At 46.2% G+C, this 20,927-nt stretch overlaps 1 protein-coding gene across 2 annotated transcripts in view; it reads left to right on the forward strand.

The window, feature by feature from the left end:
- The window catches only part of LOC144169203 (striated muscle preferentially expressed protein kinase-like), a 290,267-nt gene that overhangs the window by 13,645 nt on the left and 255,695 nt on the right, over positions 1-20,927 (forward strand). For both annotated transcript variants that reach the window (XM_077698245.1, XM_077698244.1), the window contains exons 3-6: positions 3,268-3,475; positions 6,090-6,241; positions 14,289-14,496; positions 18,847-19,001. In XM_077698245.1, coding sequence (XP_077554371.1) covers positions 3,268-3,475; positions 6,090-6,241; positions 14,289-14,496; positions 18,847-19,001 — 723 coding nt within the window. The remainder of the gene's footprint in view (positions 1-3,267; positions 3,476-6,089; positions 6,242-14,288; positions 14,497-18,846; positions 19,002-20,927) is intronic.

Below are 20,927 nucleotides of genomic sequence, written 5' to 3' on the forward strand. Positions count from 1 at the left end.
CTAGACATGCGTTGACACAAGAAGTGGTTTACTAAAAAGCCCATTTTCATGTAATCCTTGCGCATGATGGCACGGAAGCTTAGGAATGTCGTGAAACCCCACAGCGTACCCGTAACGGTGTACCACAGAAGCTCCGAAAAACAAGCGCTTTATATGGCCATAACTGTTCCAAACTCGCGCACGGTGGCGCATGTCATACATCTTCCCGCTATATACCGAAAAAAAAAACTGCCGGTACATTTAAGGCCAAATACATGTAATCAACTGCCAGGACCCGCATTGATAAAGTTATTGACGCAAATTGGGTTGTGCTTTACAATAGTAAGAGAGAAAAGTGGCAGCCAGAAACGGTCTGCTCCAAACTGCGCAGCAAGGCGCCTGAACGCGCGACATGAAAACAAAGAAAGAAAGAACAGAACTCCCTCTCGCGCTGTTCCAGGCCGGGGCGCGCGAGCACTGCAAAAACGGTAACTTTTGATTGCATTGAACAAACCTCCACTCAATTCATCAGTAAATGAGTGAGACAGGAAGGCGAAGAATGTGATGGGTAGCAGCAGGCAGCCGGAACCGGCGCCACAGCCCATTATTGCGAATTGCTGCTCTGCACTTTCGACAGATTCCACGTTGAGTGGAACGGCTTTAATTTGTTTTATCCCGGACCACTGCGCGCTCGTTTTTTCTAAGATGCTACACCAACTCACGCCACTCAGTTTTACTTGATGTATATGTGCAGAAATAGAATGAAATTATTTTGAGTCAAGGAGTGCTGTGGGCACTCTTGCATGGTTGCCGGCTGTTGAGCTGCTCCTTATAATAATATCGAGTTAGGGAAAGGATAACATTTCGCATCGTCACCAGCGTAACACATAGACTTCTGTGTGCCCTTGCTTCATTTGTCTGTAGTACAGGTGTAACGAGCTTCGAATCAACCAACGCTTTTTACATCGATCTTCCGTATCCTTAGTTATTACCAATATCTGACGTCTGTAAAATAAAGTTCTTCAGGGCCCTTGTGTCTGCTTACATGGTGTCAAGGCAAGAAACTGGAGACACCAAATACCTTCCTTGCTGCCACGTCGGTATAGCGTTTTTTTCTTGGCTTTCGTTTTTTGTATTCTGGTGGTAATTACCTCCCCAAATTTGTTTTCTGCCAATGCCGTGTTCCCGTCCCTTTCATAGATTTCGCTTCTTAGTCACATAGCGCCAATTACGTCAGAAAACAGACTGGCACATGCCACAGGTTGCGTAGAACAAGGGTTCTGTGCCCTTCTGTGCACGTGTTCTGGTCATGTGCACTCATTTTTGGCTGTCACGCGGCAAGCACTGTTCTACAATTTTATGTTTCATAATTGCAGTTTTGTGAATTTTGCGCAGCGAGTGCTCCGCCCCTCAAACCTCGGATTCCGGGTTTATACCCCAAGTGTGAATGTTGAACGCCGCCCATATTGTCTGTCGCGTTAGCAGCGGTTTTCCAAAGGGAGACAGTAGGGAGGCCTTTGGAGTGTCTTAAGTTGCTCTATATAGCTCGCATCGAGAGCTAAGAGTTGCAAGATCATCCGCGATTTGGTAGTCCAAATTCGTGCGGGAAAGCCACCCGTCGCCCGTGCAGGAGCCGCACATTCCGCGGATCAGCCGTCATGCGGGGTGCAGCACCGCAGGCGTCGGCGCTCTATTTCACGCTCAATATTCATATAGTGTATGCCGCATTTTATATTCGATACATTACATCAAGCTTCTCGACATTATTTGGCGCCTCGGTTTTCTTAAGATCCCTTCCATACGTGAACAATATGGGCGCTGTATGGAGTTTGTTACATAAGGGGTGGGAGGGGGGTACCGGGCATATATATTGTATTCGCCACGACCGATAAAATGTTTGTCTAATTTTTCTTAAAATATATGGGTGGCATAAAACGCGACCAATGCCCCAAGTTTGAGCGCGAATGAATTAGCCAGGTTTTTTTTGCAAAAAAAAATTTATTAGCCTTCTAACGACGCTATCTCTGGCAGCCGAACTACACTTCAAAATAAACAGCACTCTAAAGCATGTACTTCATGCCAGGCAAACTGGAACCCAAGGACGTGTTCATTCCCAGCGCGTCCTTGCATGAGTGTCTCTACAAATGCGTGAAAGCACCTTAGTCGTCGTAGGATGTCTTAATACTGTTTTCCGTGTACTTTACTTTTCGTGCACCCAGGAACGCAAAACTGTCATTCCGCTACACAAAAGCACATAAACTAAACGGCATCACACACGAAACAACAGACAAGCACGAAACCACACTCCACGCCACTACACGCCGGATCCCTATGCTTTTCATCGATCGGGTGATGGGCATCCGCATGTGCAGCGTGGCTGCCCAACCCAGGCGCAGCGCCGCCATCGCCTGCGGTGGTGGCCGTATAGAGGGCTTTATTGCACGTCTTTATAGCATCGGAGATACGTAATCACGGCTGCGGGTGAAAAGTGTCCGGACAAATCTTATGGGGGTGCTATCTCGCATAAAGAAGCTCCAGGCGTATTCGCCGGCACGCGACTGACCGCGGATGACTTGAGAAACTGCGCATCCCAGGGGCCCTTGCGAACGTTATACAAACCTTGCAAATTGTGTCGCATAATTTTCGGCAATAGGCGCTGCGCGTCGGACAGTACTTCGGACGGAAGCACGCGGTAAGGCTAGCGAGCGCAAAAGGGCAGGCGTGAGCAGCAAGACAGTAGCTGCTTCGAAGTTTTTATCTAACGCAATAGGCAATGTAATACAGACGGAGTTGGTATTTGCCACTAAGAAAGCAGCAACCACGACAAAAAATTTCTACTACGCCGGTGACGCGCGGAAATAGCACATTTGCTAGAGTACAAGGCTGGTACTGAGCAGACCCGTGTTCCTACCCTATGAAATCACGCATGTGTTTTATGTTTCTTTGCTCTTTTTGGCGGTTACCATTTTCTTGATGAGCCAACAACAGCAGCTGTGCTTTCTTGCGGAATGGGGCCCTTAAGGCTATTGTTTTAATACTCAATAGGCTAAATATAAGGAACTAAACTAAAATTATGTACTAAAACGTTTTACGCCTTTCTTTTTTTCTAGTATTTTGCATTGTAGTTCAGAAAAACCCACTGTAGCCGCTGCGTAAGGCTTCCTCAGAGCAGCGTTTCTTCTTTACCGTTACGTTATCCTAAAAGCGTGTGATTACAGTTTATTAACTGCTAATGTCACTCACCAAGTAGTCCAAATCAATTTTTATTGAAGAGATGTCCTATTTCAGACTGCATGGAATCCCGATGTCCCAAAATGTATTGAGACAAAGCACTTGCGCGTCGTCAATAGGGACACTAGAGCCTCACGGTTGACCACGAAAGGCCGCACCTACACCCTGAGTATGAAGTACGCTGAAGCTGAAGTTGATGGTCCTTACGAGTGTCTGATTGACAATAACCCACTGAGACGTACACGCTTCTTCTTTGACAATGCCGGTAAGTCACTTCACAAGGCCTTTTTTTTCAAATTATTCAGCTGAAATAATCCTTTCCGGGTATCTTTCTCTTCATTGTGCTTTTAATATTTTCGTGGTTTTCTTCTTCATCATCATCATCATGATCATCACCGCCTGCTTGCGTTCATTGCAGTACGAAAGGCTCTCCGAAAGATCTCCAGCTACGTCTATGGGGTGCTAGCTGACTCCATGCTCTACCCCCGAATTTCCGCCGCACATCTCTCCATCGAGACCCTGAGCGACCTCTATTGCGTTTTAGGTCTATTTGGGACCACTCTGTTAAACGCATGGTCCACCAGGTGTCCCTCATGCGCACAACGTGGCCCGCCCAAGCCCATTTCCTTCGTTCAATTTGAACTACAATGTTTTAAATCTGTCTTTTCCCTAATCTACGCGGCTGGAGTCCTATGCCTCAGCCTGACCCCTAGCATTCTCCTTTCCATAGCCTGTTATGCCGATCTAAGTTTTCTTTCAAGTCGTTTAGTAAGACCCCAAGTTTCTGCCCCGTACGTCATTCCCCTCGCGTAAAGGTGGGCGGAGTTTTCCGTAAGAATTATTGCCCTGAAAATACATTGAGTTGTTATTATGCAGTTTGACATTTAAATTTATGTAACTAATGCAACCAATTCTTTCTGCGGTATACTACGCTATTCGCAAGCTTTTAAAGCGCGACATTTTTTCACTACAAATAGCCTACAGACTTGTGTGCGCGTTCCAACCGGGCTGAACACCAAAATCGTCTTTACCCCTTTTAAAAGCATCGTCATAGACACTAATTGCGGAATACAGCTCAACTTAATCCGAACAAGCTTTTAAAATCTGGTCGGTGAATTTTAGCCCATGCAATCCGCAATGGGCATATTATACAGCTGTTCCACGCCTTGCTGCCCTGCAATTTGCACTCTAGTTAAGCTGTTATGGTCTCGAAGAAGCAGCGCTCTAAAGCGTCTTTGAAGTGAAAGGTAATTTTCCTTGCTGATATCGAGGAGAACCGAGTGACATTAGTCACGCGCACGATTCTTCATGGAGACTTTATGCGCGATTGGCGTAAACAAAAAAGCCATATTTTCATACAATCGTTCACCGTCATTGAGCATGAATGTTTTTCGAAACTTCAATACCTGGCGGAATTTAGAAAGGACTAAATGGAAGAGCCCGCCACGTAACAAATAATGAAGGCGCTTGAAAAAGCAAGCGCTTGGCATCTTCCCTGCTCGTGTTTTGAATCCTGCAGCAGCTAGTTAAGAAGTGCATGAAACACCAGCGGTTCTTTGAGCCTAAGTTGCGTGCTTTAAATAAAATGTCTTCTTCCAGCTACAAGGTGTCATAAGTTTACATGTGCGGGGTATATTCGGCGCAACCTTTTTTTTATGTTTTCTTAGTAAACTTCTCGGCGTTTTATAATGAGTGATGTGCTAGAATGGTGTAAATACGGTGTTCACGCTAAATGTAAAAATAAAAAGCAGTGCTTTTGGTGCAATGTATATTGGAAGCTCAAGTATTCGTTTTTGGGGAAATTACGGAATTACAGAATTACGAAGCCGTAAATTCTGTGTGATGCCAACATCTAAGAAACGTAGATTTGGCTGCGACATAGTTTTGCTATTTGCTCTAAAAACGTTTAGGCAAACAGCAATTCATAAATCCAACTTCGGTTTTTCGGGAACAGCAATTCCAGAACAATTCATACTCAGTGTTTATTGGCCGATGTCAGACTCAACGATGTCGGATAGAACAATAATTTTAGGTTTGTTTTGAAATAGAGCATGTATGCTTTATTCGGTCGAAAAGAGATAAAAATAAATTTGAAGAAGTAACAAATCTCTGTACTACGGCTACTGAAGAAAAATCCGCAATTAATGCCTTACTCATTTCATACCAACGTAACCCGAGAGCACGAGGCAAAAACATCTTGGACGTACCTATTTTTTTTTGCTTTCAACCAGTTAACGGTCACATAGTCAGCTGAAATAGTAATAAAAATGCATGGTACACTGTATGGTAAATCTCCACAATGTATCCGTGCAAGATCACAAGTTATAGTAGTATGTACCCCATTCTGAATTAGTGTGAATAAGATCCGCCAGAACGTCCTCAGCGTATTGCCTTTCACAGTTTTTTTATAAATAGTTTCTGACTTTCGCCTGTCAATTCTCGTGTTTGAACCAAACACTCGTCAATTGTAATCTACACTTCTTATAGGTGTTTGTTCACATACAAGAGGAATTGGGTAGAAATGCTACACAAGCCATGTACAAAAACTAGGGAGTCAGTGCATAATTTCTCTAAACGATAACCGCGTTCTTATGAACTGTGGCCTTTAAAAAAGCGCAAGTACCAACGTCGGGAAACATCAGTCATAATATCAACACTCATGAGATCACTTTTTTTATGCGCGAAAATACGGCAATTAGCTCACCAACGACAAGGTATTCCTTGTTAATTGCAAGAGCGAACACCTTACGTCACCTTAGACTGCTAAAAGTTTTGTGTATTTAAAGGGGAATGAGCAGCGTTCGCGGAAATGCACTTGCACAGGGAGAACACGTGGATCTTATGAAAGAACTGCCAACGGAACCATTTATTCTGCACAGGTGGCGCTGTTATGAGAGTAGAAGCTGAGAGCGACATCTCGACTAATTCAAGAGATGCTCCGGAGTTCCAGCCTCATGTGCCAAATATTACAGTTATGACTGAAAGCCTTGACTCTTCGGGTTGCACCATCATACACCTGAAACTCTACAAGGTTTGGAAGTAGAAATTGTGTATTTTTTCTCTTTATTTGATATGATGTTGGTGTTATACGTGTGAATTTTGTATGTTACAACTTCTGGCTCTAAAAAAATATTTATTTACGTTGTGTTCAAGAGTAAAATTCAGCATTTATGTTAATCTCTTCTATAGAGCAAAACCAAGTGTAATAATCTTTCCATCATGTGCGCTTTCTCAGAAACACAATTTGTGGAACCGAATAATTGTGCAGGGTTTTTTAATATACAAAGTGCACGCGTCCAATGAAGGCGTTAGTCAAGATTTGTAACAAGTCAATCTACTGCCTGCAAACTGATAAATTTTGTTGTTTCAAATACCGCAACTTTCTGTTGTTATTTTGAATTAATTTTAGCAAATCAACTATAGAGAGCCCGTGTGGAGCGAGTACTGTAATTTCTTACCTCCCTTCCTTCCTGTGTCTGTGTGTACGTGTTCGCGTGTGCGTGCCTGCGTGTGTGCGTGTGCGTGCGTACGTGCGTGTGCTCGCTCGCGTGGGTGCATGTGAGTGGACTGCAATCATGAGTGCCCATTGCACCGAAGATGTTCATGCAGGTTGTAGAAAAGGGGTATTTCAAAGGTTCGCTAACGTTAAAATAAGAAAAATATTCCAAGGCACCTGAGCCCTCCTTCACACGTAGTCAGTGTACCGGCATTACTATTCGATTGCCTATAGGATATTGGATATATTGGTCTATTCTTTCGTTACCCTCTCAAGCCCCACTTCGGTGAAAGACTGCAGTGGTCTGCCCCGTCCTGCAGCTTCTGTTGAGCCCAGTCCTTCAGTTAATCCGCGTGTAAGGTAGCGGGGTTGTTTTATATACATACAATAAGAAAGGCACATAGTGGCGGGAGGTCATCACTATTTGCTGGAACTGCTATTGGCCACTGCTGAGATTGTGGCCCCTCGCTATAGTGATTCATCTTTTACTTTTGTACAGAGTTTTGTTTGATAAAACCACTTTCTGCCTTGCGTTTTCGAAAAAAACTTGAAATTGGGCGGATGCACATTTATTGGTTCGATTTTGTAAATTAAGTCTAATATTACAGAACAATTGAGATAAATAGAGCATGTGAAATATATTAAAAATGAACTAATAAAAACAACAATGTATCCCCAAACCAAGCACAAGCACAAAAAATAACCAGAAAAATACCTACCATGCACGGTTTCTTGTTGGCCCAAAAATGCATATTAGCAGAGTTAGTGCATGGTTGCTATATTAAGTGAATGGAGTATTTTTCCAGAAGGCAGTAAAAAATGAGAGTTTTCATAATTACAGAATAATTAAAGAATAAAAGAAAAGAAGTAATAAAAGCTGAAGCAATAAATGAATAAATCCGTATCGGTGATTCACGGCTTTTGGGGGAGTCGAGAGGGAGGGAATGTATAAAAGGGAGTGAGATGGTCGTCACGTCAGTCTGGTGAGGTCTGCCTCAAAAGAAATAGCAAATTCTTTACGTAATCACACTTCCGTCGGGCACAATAAGCGAAAATGAAAAGAACAAGACTTACCTAAAATACAGTAAAATTACAAAGAACGCAAGCAATTAGTGCCCTTCCACTCCGGGCAAAAGGGAGACCTAGACCGTGGACGCAGTCAACGGAGTACAAGAAACAATACGAAAAAATACTCAATTGTGCCTTATTCGAAATTTACACGTCAGAAAAACTTTAAAAATTTGGTAAAAATTAACTTCTAGCGATGCTATCAGTAATTACCAGAAAATAACGCACGAAACAAGAGAAGAAAGTTGCGCTGATCTACACATAAGTTTAAAACAAAAAAAATTACGCCCACCTCCCCTCGTGGGAACCCTGGTGTGATGCGACGCTGAGGGGGGTTCAAGCGCGAGCGGAGAGCAACCGTCGACCGAAAGGCCGCCGGAGAGCGGCACAACGGTTATATGCGCAGCGCGCCCGAAGGAGAGGAGACTGCGGAGAGAGAGAGTACTGCACATGCGCAGCACCGCGCGCAGCGCCGCCCACAGGCGGAGTGAGAGCGCGCTGGGCCGCACGCCCGCAGATGTTGAGAGAGAGTGTTCGCTCTCACCTGGGCACGCGCCGGCGCCAGTGCGTCTGCCGCGGCTATGACGCAACACAATCCAACACAATACCAGTTGTAAAAGAGGGCTGCGAGGTCACGTGGAGGAGCATAAAAGCGGCACCTAGTAAAGCGGCTTCACCGGAATAATATCTGGGGGGGGGGGGGGGGGGGAGGAGAGGTGGCGTGGAGGCAAAGACATATACTGCTCTCCAGTTAAAAAGGCCAACTCTCAAACCCTACGCATTCGCACACAAATGATGATTGTTGGATGTGACATATATAGTGGTTATAATAGTGCAAGTAGAGATAGAGGCCATTTTGTAACAAATACAAAACAAAACTCATGCGAGTGCAACTGACGACATAAAAAGTCTCTTATATGCTCTGACCAAACGCGATACAGATAATGATAAACCCAAGACCAGAAATAAAAGAAGCGCAAGAAAATTAAGCATCAACAAGGTAGATTCTTGCATTGGCACAGATGTATAAATATTTCAATAAATACCCTATTAACACCGATTCTAGACTAAAAATTACCCCATCTTCCCGCGAGGAGAACCCTGTGGAGATGCGACGCATCTTGGAGGTTGAGTTGGTGTTCACGTTTACGAAGTTCAGAATCGGCTGCTCACTTCAATCGTTTGCGTTCAGCATCACGTTCACACCGCTTCGCAGCCTTGTCTTCAGTGGTGCTAGCATTCCTGATATCACAGTGATCGGTGCTTGTTGCGGTTGCGCGGGCTATAGCAGAATTGTTAGGCTCCATTTAACGCATCGATGGAAATCGGAACGCCGGTGCTGGAACAACCGCGGCTATGACGCAACGTGGCGCGGCTATGACGCAACACAATCCAACACAATCCACTTTAATTCAATCCAATCCAAATACAATCCAGTCCAATCCAATACAATACAATTCAATCCAAGCCAAGCCAAGCCAAGCCAAGCCAACCCAATCGAATCGAATCCAATGCCGATCGCGAGAGACTGTTCGCCATCGGAGAGAAGAGGGGGTGAGCGGCGGAGAGCGCAGCTCGCGCGGCGAGGAGAACGGGGAAGGGGTGTGGATGGACAACAACAACGCCGTATAGAGGGACACGGCGAGTGAATGAGATTCAGTCGCATCTAATAGAGAATTAATGCAAACGTACAGTAATCTCTCATTATAACGAACTCGCTTTACTCGAAATATCACTTTTTTTCGAAATTTCTTCTGGTCCCATCCCAAACAAATGCATTTTAGGCCTCATTACTGAGAGCACACGAAGTGCTGGACCCGCTTAGAGAAAAGTGGCCAGCGGAGGCATAGCCCAGCGGCGGCGATACAGCGGCGAGTCAGGCGGTCAACATGGCGGGTTAACAAGCCGGTGTCTCCCCTGCGATTTTCTCGAGCCAAACAAGCTTGATTCGCGCCATCCTACTTTAGACAAACGGTCCAAATGCGTGGTAGGGTCATTGAATTTTGTTCCTAGACATGGGTCAATAGCGTGAACTTGACGGTGCGGGAACACTTATACTCGAAGCGCAGAATAAGCAGTGTCGTCGACCCGGGGCGCCGAAAAACTCTCGTTCTGCAAAATTCCCTGCTGCACACCTCGCGAAAAATTTGCCCAGTGATCATACAAAACCCTAGTGCGAAACCTCTCAGTATTCATGCCTACGCTGTGTAGCCACGGTGATTGGTCAATCATTTTTTTTTTTTGAGCTGAACAAAAACAACCTCGGACCCCGACCCACGTAATTTGCGACGCTTACCAGCGCGAAACCCTCGTAGCTTTGCGTTACGCCCGCAACCCCCCCTCCCCCCTTCTATAAAAGTGGCCACTCCCTGCTCCTCCTCATTCGCTTGGCCTTCTGAAAGGCGTCGGGTCGCCAGTCACTGTTTGGTCAAATTGTAGAAGGCGTTTGCTCGCGCCCTGCAAGAACACGAAACCGCCGAAGCTCACAGCTTTTTTTGCACCTGAACAAAATGTTTCTCCACTGAATACATTGTGCTTTGATTTCGCCTAGTTGTAGCGCAATTAAATTTTCACTACTTTAGCTTCGCTCGAGTTGCCTCTTATATCGAATGACCGCTTATAACAAAATTTTTTGCCGTCGCGCTGACTTCGTTATAACGAGGAATTACTGTATACAAAATAGACAGACAGACTAACTTTAATTGGCCAAAGCCTGGACTTAAAAAAATATGTGACACGTCTAGTGTAAACCGCAGTCACGTGGCGAACAAAAAGTTATAATTAACCCCGCAGCAAAAGTGCAACTTCAAAAAAAAAATTCAAGAGAAGCCCCAATGGTTCACCACGGAGCATTAGCGCGGCAATGCATAACTGAGGGAGTCAACATATTTCTCCTTGCAACATCGTAAACGAAGAAAATGGCGAAAACTAAAAAACAAAACTTATACAAACAAAGGAAAAGGCAATTCACTCTCTTAAGGCAAACACTCACAAACGCAAACTAAGTGGGCAAAAAGGAGAGCAATTTTGTTGCTTAATGTAAAATAAGGCTATATTAAACTCGGAATAAACACTTACGCATTGCTATACAACTCTCTTCTCAGTTATCTGCATGCGAAGTTCGGTAAATGGGCTTCCATAGCCCTACACATATTCTACAACGGGGAACCAACTTTCTTATCCACCTAACTGCTGCATGTGTAATTTCATAGCATTGTCTAATTACCCCTACTTACCTTAATAATTATTTCTGACAGAACTTTCTATATCTCTAGCCCATAAATGTAAATGGAAAGCGCAACACATCTTTTTAATTATCTATTAACCAGTCTTGAAGCCATGGTTAGCGAAAGGCTAGAGATACGCGCCCGCCTCGTCTTCTGAATGCCCTACGTTGGATTTGAAGGCCCAATTTGCCAATGTTCTTCGGAGCTTATTAAACCACTTTCCTGATTGAGCTTTCTTCATAAATTTGAAGTCACTCCAAGTATTCTCTAAACTGTCTAGCTGGCGTCCTATACAAGCACCTTTCACCGTGGCGATGAAGCAAACTGCCTATTGTACCTTAAGGAGCACAAAACAACTTTTTGGAGACTTCCCATGACGATCCATCTAAACAAAAGCTCGGATATACGCGTAAACGCGCTACGGTCCATTAGGCATGCTACTGGCCCATGCTTTCTGTAACCTGACGAAATTCCACAAAAGAGATTTAAAACGTTTCGAGAAGACTTGCTGGAACACTACAAACCGAGAGGACAACAAAGAAGAGGTTCAAGGCAAGTGCTGCCCCACAACTAGTGTTTTTTTGGAATACGGGTTCTAATGAATGTAATCCACGCGCAAGATAGCACAGAAGCTTAGCAATGTCGGATCTCGCTACGATGTACAAGTCGTTTTCTTGGTCAAGAGTAAAACGCGCAGGCTGTGTTCGTGGAGGAACACGAGAAACGGCAACAAGCAGCCAGCGTTTACATCTCCTGTGTAAACACACGCGTGCTTCTGTTCCCTTTAAAAAAGGTGTCGCTTACCGCATACCGCCGCATTAAAAATGCACACCCGGCTTCATACGTTTCCGGGACGAGATGTCACAAAGCGAGGTCAATTTGTTCTGAGTCTGGTCTGCAAACTCCTGCCACGCCTATGGTGATCGTCATTTAGCACGGCACATGAAATACTGAGCCGTCATTCTGCAGAGAAATGGGCTTCGACTTCTTGAAATCGCGTCCCGGAAATTTGACGAGTGTGTACGCGAGTGCAATTTAAATTCACACCTAAGAGAGAACTTTGGGGCGATAAACATACCGTATGACCATCCCTTTCATTACTTTCGCTTCTTCGTCACATGGCGCCAATTTTGCCAAAAACCAAACTGCCACACGACACAGCTTGCAAGGGACGACGTTTCTGTGCCCATATGTGCACGCGTTCTGAACATGTGCAGTCACATTCGGGTGAGACGCGGCAATCACTATTCTACAAATTTAGTGTTTCAACATTGCACTTTTGTGAATTTTGCAGAGCGAGTGCACAGCCCCTCAAAGCACTTGATCCCGGCTTTACTCTTCAAATGTGTATGTCTGTCACGTTAGCGGCTTTTCACTGGGCAGCAGCAGGGAAGACTTCGGACTGTCTTCAGTTCCTCTATATAGCTGACACCGACAACTAAGGGTTGCGAAATCAACAGCCGTTTGGAATCCGTTTTCGTAAGGAAAAGCCACCCTTCGGGCGTCCAGGACCCACACAGCCCGCGGATCAGCCGTCATGCGGGGTGCAGCACCGCAAGCGTCGGCGTTTCTTCTTTCCCGCACAATCTCCATACAACCAAATCCGCATTTTATAGTCAATTTATGACATCAAGCTTAGCGACACTATTTGTCACCGAGTTTCTCAGAAAATTCGCGCCTTTACGTGAACTGGGCATACACATATATTAAATGCATAGCATTTTAGTAACAATGCCACGCGGCGTTGGCGTGCCTTGTCGTAGTCCGCAGCCAGGCCACTACACTATAAAAGAAATAACAGTGTCCGGCGCCCGGTTCGAACCCATGACGCCGCGGGCAGAACGCAAGGTGCCCGGTGCACTACCGACTGAGCCACGAAACCGACACAGATTTCGATGCACCGAACGCGCCTTATATCCTTCACTCATTTCTGGTTTGTTTCGAAAGCGCCACAAGTTGTCCCGCGCCTCCGAAAGATGGCGACACGGGTCCCACGATCGAGAGATGCGACTTGCCGGCGCACCCCTTCGGAAATGCTGTGCATTTGATCTTTACTTGTCTTCGGGGCACCGACAGGAAAGAAGGCTTTTTTTTATTCACAAGGACCAAAAATTGTTTGTTTTTATTTTGACTTATAAATATGACAGGCGCAAAACACTACCTATGCGCCAAGTCAAAGCGCAAACGAATTATCCAGGTTCTTACGCAAAAAAAAAAAAAATGTATTAGCTTTCTTAAGCAACGCTAGCTCCGGCAGTCGACCTACACTTTACAAGAAATAGAACTCTATAGCAACTATGTATTTCGTTCCAAGATGTATTTCGCATCCAAGAAGGTGTCCTTTCTCAGCTCTGAAGGCGTGCTTGCATAGATGAGTGTAGCGACCAATGTGCAAAAGTGCCTTCAGTCGTCGTTGGACATGTTAAAACTATTTTCTGTTTACTTTCCTTTTCATGCAGCCAGGCGCGCAACACTCCATTGTTCCCCTACACAAACGCACATATAGTAAACGGCATCGCTCAGGAAACCTTAGACGCACACGAAAACACGCCGCGCGGACCTGCACGCCGGACTCCCACGCTGTTCCTCAATCGGCCGATGGGCATCCGCGTGTGCAGCGCAGCCGCCAAAGCTTGGCGCAGAGCCGCCAGCACCAGCAGTGGTGGCGTGGCCGTAGAGGGGGCTTTTCTGCACGGCTTTATAGTAGCGGAGCGACATCATCACGGCGGTGTGTGGAAAGGGACCGTGGCTGTTTTAAAAGTTTTCAGCTAACCCAATAGCCAATGCAACTGAGGCTGCGTAGGTATTTGCCACTAAAAATGGATCAACAACGACACTTTTGTTCTATGCTCGCGAGGTGCGGACATAGCACATTTGCTAGTGTACCGGGATGCTAATGTGCAGACCACGTGCTCATATCCTATCAGATCGCGCATTTATTTTACATTTGTTTACTGTGTACAATTTCTTGACGAGCCAACAAGAACAACGGTGCTTAATCGTGGAGTGGGGCCCTTAAGGCTTTCGTCTCAACACCTATTGAGCTAAATATAAGGCACCAAATTGAAATTACATCTACAACAATTTTACACCTTTGTTTTTCATTGTAGTGTTTTGCATTGCAGTCAAAGAAATCCAGTGTAGCCGCTGCGTAAGGCTTTCTCAGGGCCGCGTTTCTTCTTTACTGCTAGGTTATCCTGAAAGCATGTGATTACAGTTTCTAAACTGATAATGTCGCTATCCCAATATTCCAAATCCATTTTTATAAAAGATGGGCCTTATTTCAGTTTGGATTTACTCGCAATGACCCAATAAAGATCACCACACTGCACTTCCGCGTGATTCCAATGGACCCTAAAGACCAGCTGTTGACCTTCAAAGGACGCTCATATATGCTCGCTGTCCTGGATGCTGAAGCTGCAGCGAGCCGTTCTTACCTGTGTCGGGTTAACAAGGATCCCATGGAAAATACGCGCTTCGCCATTGATGTTCCCGGTAAGTCCCTTGAGCAGGGCTTTTTGCTTAAAATAATTAGCCGGAAATAGCCATTTATGCCTAAGTTTCTCAAAAATGTGCTTATGTTCTCGCAAAGCCCGTGGTTTTCTTTTGTCGGCATCATCATCATCATCAACATCAGCGTGGTTGTGTCCACTGCAGGACGAATGCCTTTCCCAAAGATCTCCAGCCACGTCTCCAGAAGTGTTTGTGCCCGCTGCCCTCAGGTATACTCCTGGCGAGTGCTCGCCGAGTACAGGCTTTCCCCCCGAGTTTCCCCAGTTCATCTCTCCATCGACTCCTCGGTCGACTTCTATTGCATAACGGTCTAATGGGAGCCACTCTGTTAAACTGACGGTCCACCAGTTGTCCCTCATGCGCATTACGTTCCCCGCGCACGCGCATTTCTTTTGTTTACATTGAACTAGAATATCTTCATCTGGGCGCATTCAGACCTGACTTTTTTATTGAAGGATTTTTTCCGTGGAAATTAGCTCAGTGAAGCCCAAAAAACAATACAAGACCACATTCCAGCCGCTCAGTCGATATAAATGACGGCTACGTGTCCTATATATAGGACACCAGGGCTTAGGGGTTGTACAAAGCGATAACACAAAAAATAGGACAAAATTTACGTCCACTCATAAGGACAGGTCTGAAGATGCAAAGTAATACCGCAGATGGAAAAGCTTTAACAATGACGCACAATGCTTGAGTTGAGTGATAAGCTTTGAAACAGTTTTTCGTACAAAGATGCACATTGCCCTTCTCGCACTTGCTTTTAGACTTTGTGTTACATATCTCAAGCTTGCATCACTGTTCGTTCGCTGCTAGCAGAGGCCAATGACCAAGCTGGTCATACCGGACGTGAGGCAGTGGTCGCTGGATGTTGCAGATGTGCGTTTACTGACGCTGAAGGGAAGATCAAGATGGCCATCCGCGTTTGCGGGGCTGGTCGGTAGTCGCGGGTTTTGTAATGGTTTCAACTATGCTCAATGTGAATTCTACCAAATTCATTTGGTGCATCTTGCTTGCTTATTGAATGTCAGTTGACGCTTGTATTTCAATAAGGAATTTGTCAAGCAAGTTTGATGCAATGTGTTATTACTCTGAGGGTCTATTTTCTTATCGTGAAGATGTTCGGTACAGACCTATCAGAATATTGGTTTTGTCCACAGTACCCATACTCCGGTTGTATTCCGGAACAACTGCGATACGCTTTACCTTTATGAAGCCACCTTCCACCTTCCTCCGTCTTGACACTTTATTTTGCTCCTCAATGCAATGGAACTTGGGTGCCAGTGCTATCGTCTGGTGTGAACGCCCGCATGTGCCATAATCAATACTAATCAGTAACGACACCTTCCCTGCCATTACGCCGACGCAACTCCCGGCCTATGTGAGGCCTGGGATGCGCTTGCTTGTTCTGTCTTTTGTGCCCACATCCGGCGTGCTCAGTCCTGTCATTCAATCTTCAAATAAACGCTTTCCTTTGGATAACTCCGATACGCGTTGGCATTACACCTCAACTCACCAGTCCTCACGCCCAGCCCTCACATCTGGCGCCGTCGACACCCGAGCCTCTGTGCAGCCACGCAGCCACGCAAGTACGCCAACGCGTTAACTAAGCCTGCCATCGTCATTCGACAGCCGGTGCGCCATTTTGTCTTCCTCGCCCGAACGTTTCTCCCGCTCTTCGCTCACTGGCCTCCTTGTGCGCGTGTGCGTGAACTTGCTGGTGAACGTGCCGGCAAGATCGTATTGTGTGCGTCAACGCCTGCGTGCAGCCGGCTCGGCAGAATATCATGGCGGGAATTGTGTGGGAGCGCCTCGACCCAGTGACGATATCGCGTCAAGGCATCCACCTCAGAAGTGAAGAATTGGCATGGCGGCAGCTGGAAAACGCCGTTTCCAAGGGGGACTTTATTCAGCGACTCGAGACCGACATTCTGCAGCAGCGTGAAGCTTGCCGCCATACCCACCCTCCGGTTGAAGCCCAAGGCTTCTGCCTCGTCCGCCGTGACGCCTTTAACGCTGTTCGCATCCACGCTACAGAGTCTTGCCTTGCCGTCCCAGCAGCTACAAGCCCTGCAATAACGGTGACGACACTGCCAGACCTGCCATCTCCCATCCCGCAGTTTGATGGCTGGCACAGCCATAGCGTCAAGGTATGGCTTGATGACGTGCAACGAGATCAGTAGCTTGCTTTGTGGGACGACGCTACCACACGCCTAACCGCTCCTAGCCAGCTCGAAGTTAGGACGCGAAACTGGCACCTCGCGTTGGGTGACCAGTACACCACTTGAGCCACCTGGAGTGCAGCCATAAAAGACAGACTTCCGCAGGCATAACCCTCATCTACTGGCAAGAAAAGCTTTTTGAAGGAGCCCCAGGTCCCAGGCGAAACCTTACTCGAGTTTGCCTTTGCCGAGTTGAGAATCATTGAGCGTTGCCCCGTAAAGCTCTCTGAAGCTAAAAAGATAGACTACCTGCTGCAGGGACTGCGCAAACAACACATCCTTACCACTATAGCAGCCAATCGCACACCCACGATAGCTGATTTTATCACCACCAGGACCAGCCCCGACTATTTCGCCCAACATCTCCATGCCAAAGCAAGCCCCTCACCAGAGTTTGGTTTTGTAAAGCCGCCGACGCAACAATTTCGTGCCTCGGAGCGTGACAGGCCTCACCCACAACCGTCGCCAACACAGCTTTCTCGAGGTACACGAAGAGCGCGCTTTTGTGAGCTGCCCACTGATCAACAAGAAGCCGTTTACGCAGCCATTTCGGCACAGTATGGAACCCCCGCTTTTAGTCATTGCCGGGACCTGTCCCAAGACGTCTGCTACCCATGTAATGCCTTGGGGCACTTGACATGCAAATGCCCAACTCGCACAAGCTGCTTTCCTTCGGCAGTATTATCAGCGCCTCCTACGACGCCCAGGGCACAGCTGCCTCCAGCACTGCACAGTGCACCCATTACATTTGATGGCTAGCAGCAGCAATGCCCCTTCTTCAATGCAACCGACGTCGGAGTGGGTGAATTCGAAGCGTTTCCTCACTCGGGATTCAAACTGGCGCTGATATCTAATGCCTGTGTGCCTGCAAGCATGGTCACCTTGTGGACTGAACACCCTCTTGCTGTGGTTTGAGGAGCACAGTGGTTACTGTTCATGCTGCATTTTTAAAGATATATGTTGGCCCATTCTCAGGAGTTGTTGAAGCTGCTGTTTTGGATGATAATCTACTCCTCCTCATTCTTGGTAAGGACTGGTTCGCGGCAGCACAAGAACGTCTTATTTTCGAGCCACCAAAACAAGCACAGTTGCGCCATACAGCCACGCATGTCACCATTATCGCAAACCGAAAGATTGCCCCAAGAACGGCAAACGCTCTGAGCGCAGTCAGGTCAGTCCTTTTTCCTCGAGTCAGCCTCAGTGCCAAGGACTGCCTGCAACATGATGCGTTGCCTTTGCCGGAGCAGCCACCATAGCAAGCGTTAACAGCCCAAACGTTGCTCTCAAGTAGTGCCCCTCTCGCATCAGACTCCCTCGCGTCCAACACGGTGCTCATGTGCATTCATCCTGATCTTCCATCCGCGCGCATTGGCAGCGAGCCCACTCCCAGCCAGCAGTCAGTTATAACAGGTATATTTACCGAACAAAATGCTGTTTTTGCTCGCCACAATGATAATCTTGACCATTGCACTGATACGAAGCACCACGAAGCCACCGCGTTGCCCTGCAGTCGGAGCCCATACCGCTAAGACGCACAAGGCAAGCAGTTACTGAAAACTTATGTGCCCAAGCGAAGCATGGCTTTCAAATGGGGAATGTATTGAGCTAGAAACCATCAAAGCTATCATCCGTGCCTTGCTAATCGCAGCCATGTGACCACCAACTCTACCTCAGCTTCTGTGCAAATTCAAAAGAAGCGATGGCAAGGAGATTGCGTTCAAACAGCATGGCTTGTGTGACCCCCTACACTTTCTCCTCAGCTTGTCCAATACCGTACGTTTGACCCGGGTGGGTGACGAGTTCTATGCCAGGCCAGTTCTCGCGAAGGAAGTCCAGCGCAGGCCAGTTCAGACGAAGGAAGTCCAGAGAAAGGGTGCTGCTTTGTGGTCCCTTTCTCAGACTCTTCTGGTCTTATTAAAAATCTGCTGGATTCCCTATCATGCTTCCAATAAAGAGAAGAAAACATCAAGGTGGCAAGGCAAACACTGCGGCCGACTTTCGTAACTCTCATGCCAAATGGGTACCACAAAGAGGGTACGGCCAATGATTACTAATGATCCTGTGCTTGAATGACCGAAAATACATTTTTTCCCTTTTTAATCTCGTGCAGATCGCCTCCTCCAGGCCTCAGCAATTCCTGGGAGTGACCTGGACGTAGCTAGCAGTGAGGAACTCGAGGCGACAGAAGTTCTGCCGACTGCCGCCATATTAGCGGGCCACACCGCTTTGTTACGGTGCAGTCTAAACTTCATTGCTGGGCATGAGGTACGGAGTTTTTTTCGCCCATAACCAAGGAACTTTCTTGTTTTTCTTATGTGTTGCGCTGTTTCTCCTTTTTAAAGAGCTTCTGTTATACAAAAGTATTAAGCGGTTACAATTGAACAAACCTATAGAGTGGAGATTTATTATTGCATAATATGGGAGTGGATGTATTCCTTCCAACATTAACTGGTACATTTATTGCTAGGAACGCAGTAGTTGTTTATGAAATACACGTTAGAGTTGTGTATTTTATGTAGACCATAAACCAAGAAATGAAGTGGCAACACATTCAATGAATCAGGCGAGTGACGTACCCATTAGATATGTTCCGCCAATTAAACCTAATAATGCAAATGACTTGTACTTTTATGCCAATGATAAATTAAGGTAATTAACACGTCTTTCTAGCGCACAGCAAACACATTTTGCATGGTTGTGGCACAAAGTGTACAAGTTGTTCAAAAGCTCAAAATCAAACAACTTTACTTGGTATAGTTACAAGAAAATTATCACCATTTCAACATCACCGTAACACACAACCAAAACCAGATTGTGAACGAAAATTTGTAAATAACCTAGCATCGCTGTAGGCTTGAAAACCTGTGAATTTTCCAGCCAACGCTCGGTATAACTAATGCAGGCTCTCTGTTACAGGAGTCCGTGGAAAAAAACATTGCTATATCGTTGTCTTCTTACTTTTCCGGGTCAAATAAGCTTATTATGAACTAGTAAAACCATAGCTACCACACAGGAAGCTGTTTACCGAATCGTAGTGGTGGCTAGAAGGTGTGAAAGGCAAAACAATTCCCGTTTTGATGCAAGATGCACACTTCTCGTTCCCTGGTACCACTGTGTGTCACAGTTAAGACTTACTTGTCCAAGCGCCAAACTTGCAGTTGTCAAGTAATGAGCTTCTTCCTCTTTGCACTGTTTTACTGCGAGTATGCGGTTATACACCAAGCCTAAGGCTACTTGTTCCCCTACAAACATTATATTCCCCACTCGAGTAGAGGAAGATTGTGGTAATATTTTCAATGCAGATTAATTACGAGATGAAATAAAACCAGCATGTACTTGCACAGAAAACATGATCATCAGCAGCCTGCCTACGCCCATGGCGGGGCAGACGCATCCCCCATAAATCTCCTATTATCTCGGTACTGTGCAAACTGCGGCCAATTTGTCCCTGCAAACTTCTTGATCTCATCTGCCCATATAACTTTCTGGCGCCCCCTGCCACGTTTGCGTTCTCTGCGGATCCACTCTGTTCCCCTAATGACCAACGGGTATCTTGCCTCCGCACTACATGCTCTGCCCGCACCCATACAAGTTACACGTGGAAGTAACAAAAATAAACTTTCAAATTAACCAGTGTAGCCATGTCGATGACATTGCTTGCCGCTGCACAAGGCTTGAAGTCCCTGGTTTTGTATCCTGCCTAAAAGAAAGAGCAGTGCTGCATTTAACTTTCTCTAATCAGGAGAACCGATTGAACGTCCGAAAGTGCAAAGTAGGGTTTTAACTGACTATTATCGCGAGGTATACACACACACTTATAAATACATACTGTGGAGATCGCAGGGGTTAAAGCAGGTTAGTTACTTTCCCAACGCAATATCAAAACCGGCGACGAGAGGCATTAATACGTATTTGACTTCTCGTTTCGACCAGCTAGCAAGCTATCTCCCACACCGCGGCTGCGCGTTGTACCGCGCCAGCCACGGCGGGCCGTGTCTCGACGGCACAAAGGAGGCGACAAGTGTTTTCTCTCATTGACATTTATTAGTGAATAGTAAACATACAAAGAGCATGCAGGCTTGCTCGTTTACGGCGAGGATCTAGTTCCTCGTCCGGGCAACTTAACGAAATCGAGAGCTTCGACCCACCGGGACAACAGTCATTTCCGGGGGTGTCTCAGCGCGCCCGCGT

This window comes from Haemaphysalis longicornis, unplaced genomic scaffold (genome assembly GCF_048455015.1).
Source record: "Haemaphysalis longicornis isolate Haplotype H1 unplaced genomic scaffold, Haemaphysalis longicornis Haplotype H1 scaffold_2, whole genome shotgun sequence".
Lineage (NCBI taxonomy): Eukaryota > Metazoa > Arthropoda > Arachnida > Ixodida > Ixodidae > Haemaphysalis > Haemaphysalis longicornis.